At 44.0% G+C, this 1,138-nt stretch overlaps 1 protein-coding gene across 3 annotated transcripts in view; it reads left to right on the forward strand.

Annotated features, from left to right (window-relative positions):
* Nucleotides 1-1,138, forward strand: part of ZNF225 (zinc finger protein 225) — an 18,587-nt gene that overhangs the window by 3,160 nt on the left and 14,289 nt on the right. For all 3 annotated transcript variants that reach the window (XM_011997739.1, XM_011997738.1, XM_011997737.1), the window contains one exon: nt 661-743. In XM_011997739.1, the coding sequence (XP_011853129.1) occupies nt 729-743 (15 nt within the window). In that variant the 5' untranslated portion in view covers nt 661-728. The remainder of the gene's footprint in view (nt 1-660; nt 744-1,138) is intronic.

Raw genomic sequence — 1,138 nt, forward strand, 5'->3', positions numbered from 1 at the left:
CCACCACACCTGGCTAATTTTTTGTATTTTTAGTAGAGACGGGGTTTCACCGTGTTAGCCAGGATGGTCTTGATCTCCTGACCTGGTGATCTGCCCGCCTTGGCCTCCCAAAGTGCTGGGATTACAGGTGTGAGCCACCACGCTTGGCACTTTAATGATTTTTAGGAACTTTGTAGAGCGGAATAAACATCACCATAATTCAGTTTAAATCATTTTCATTCCCCATTAAGACTCCTTATGCCCACTTATAGTTAATCCTCTTTCTCACCTCAAATATGCAGAGATCACCTACCTACTTTCTCATTATATACACTTGCCTACTCTGGAACTTCATAGAAATAGATCATGCAATATGTGGGCCTTCCTATGTGACTGGCTTCTTTTACTTAGCATAATGTTTCCAAAGTTCATGTGTGGTGTAGCATGAACAGTACTTCATTCCTTTTAATTTCCAAATAAGATTCCATTGTAAGAATAGGCCACAATTTGTCTATCCCTGTACTCATAGGAGGGCATTTGTTGGTGTGCAGTTTTGGGTTACTATGAATGATGCTGTTGTGAACATTCATGTGTTCATTTACAATACACATTCGTGTTGGCGGACAGCACCCCTGGCCACACTTTCATGTCTGTTTTTCTGCTTTCCCTGGTACTTTCCAGGCAGGATTCTGCTTTCCCTCGGACTGCATCACTCAGGACTCTGAATATTCCCTGAAATAGGAGGAAAAATGAACACGTTGAAGGTGAATACAGCTTTCCTCTCTTGCTGTTAAAATTTCTTTTTTATTTTTGAGATGGAGTCTTGTTCTGTCACCAAAGATGGAGTGCAGTGGCCTGATTTTGGCTCATTGCAATCTCTGCCTCCCGAGTTCAAGTAATTCTCCTGCTTCAGCCTCCCGAGTAGCTGGGAGTACAGGCACACACCACCACACCTGGCTAATTTTTGTACTTTTCGTAGAGACGGTGTTTCACCATCTTGGCCAGGCTGGTCTCAAACTCCTGACCTCAGGTGATGCACCCATCTCAGCCTCCCAAAGTGCTGAGATTGCAGGTGTGAGCCACCGTGCCTGACCGTATTTCATCTGACTACTCGTATTCTCAGATGTTCTTCTCAGTCTTGGGAAGACTTAGGGAGTAC

This window comes from Mandrillus leucophaeus, unplaced genomic scaffold (assembly GCF_000951045.1).
Source record: "Mandrillus leucophaeus isolate KB7577 unplaced genomic scaffold, Mleu.le_1.0 Scaffold546, whole genome shotgun sequence".
In the NCBI taxonomy this organism is placed as follows: domain Eukaryota; kingdom Metazoa; phylum Chordata; class Mammalia; order Primates; family Cercopithecidae; genus Mandrillus; species Mandrillus leucophaeus.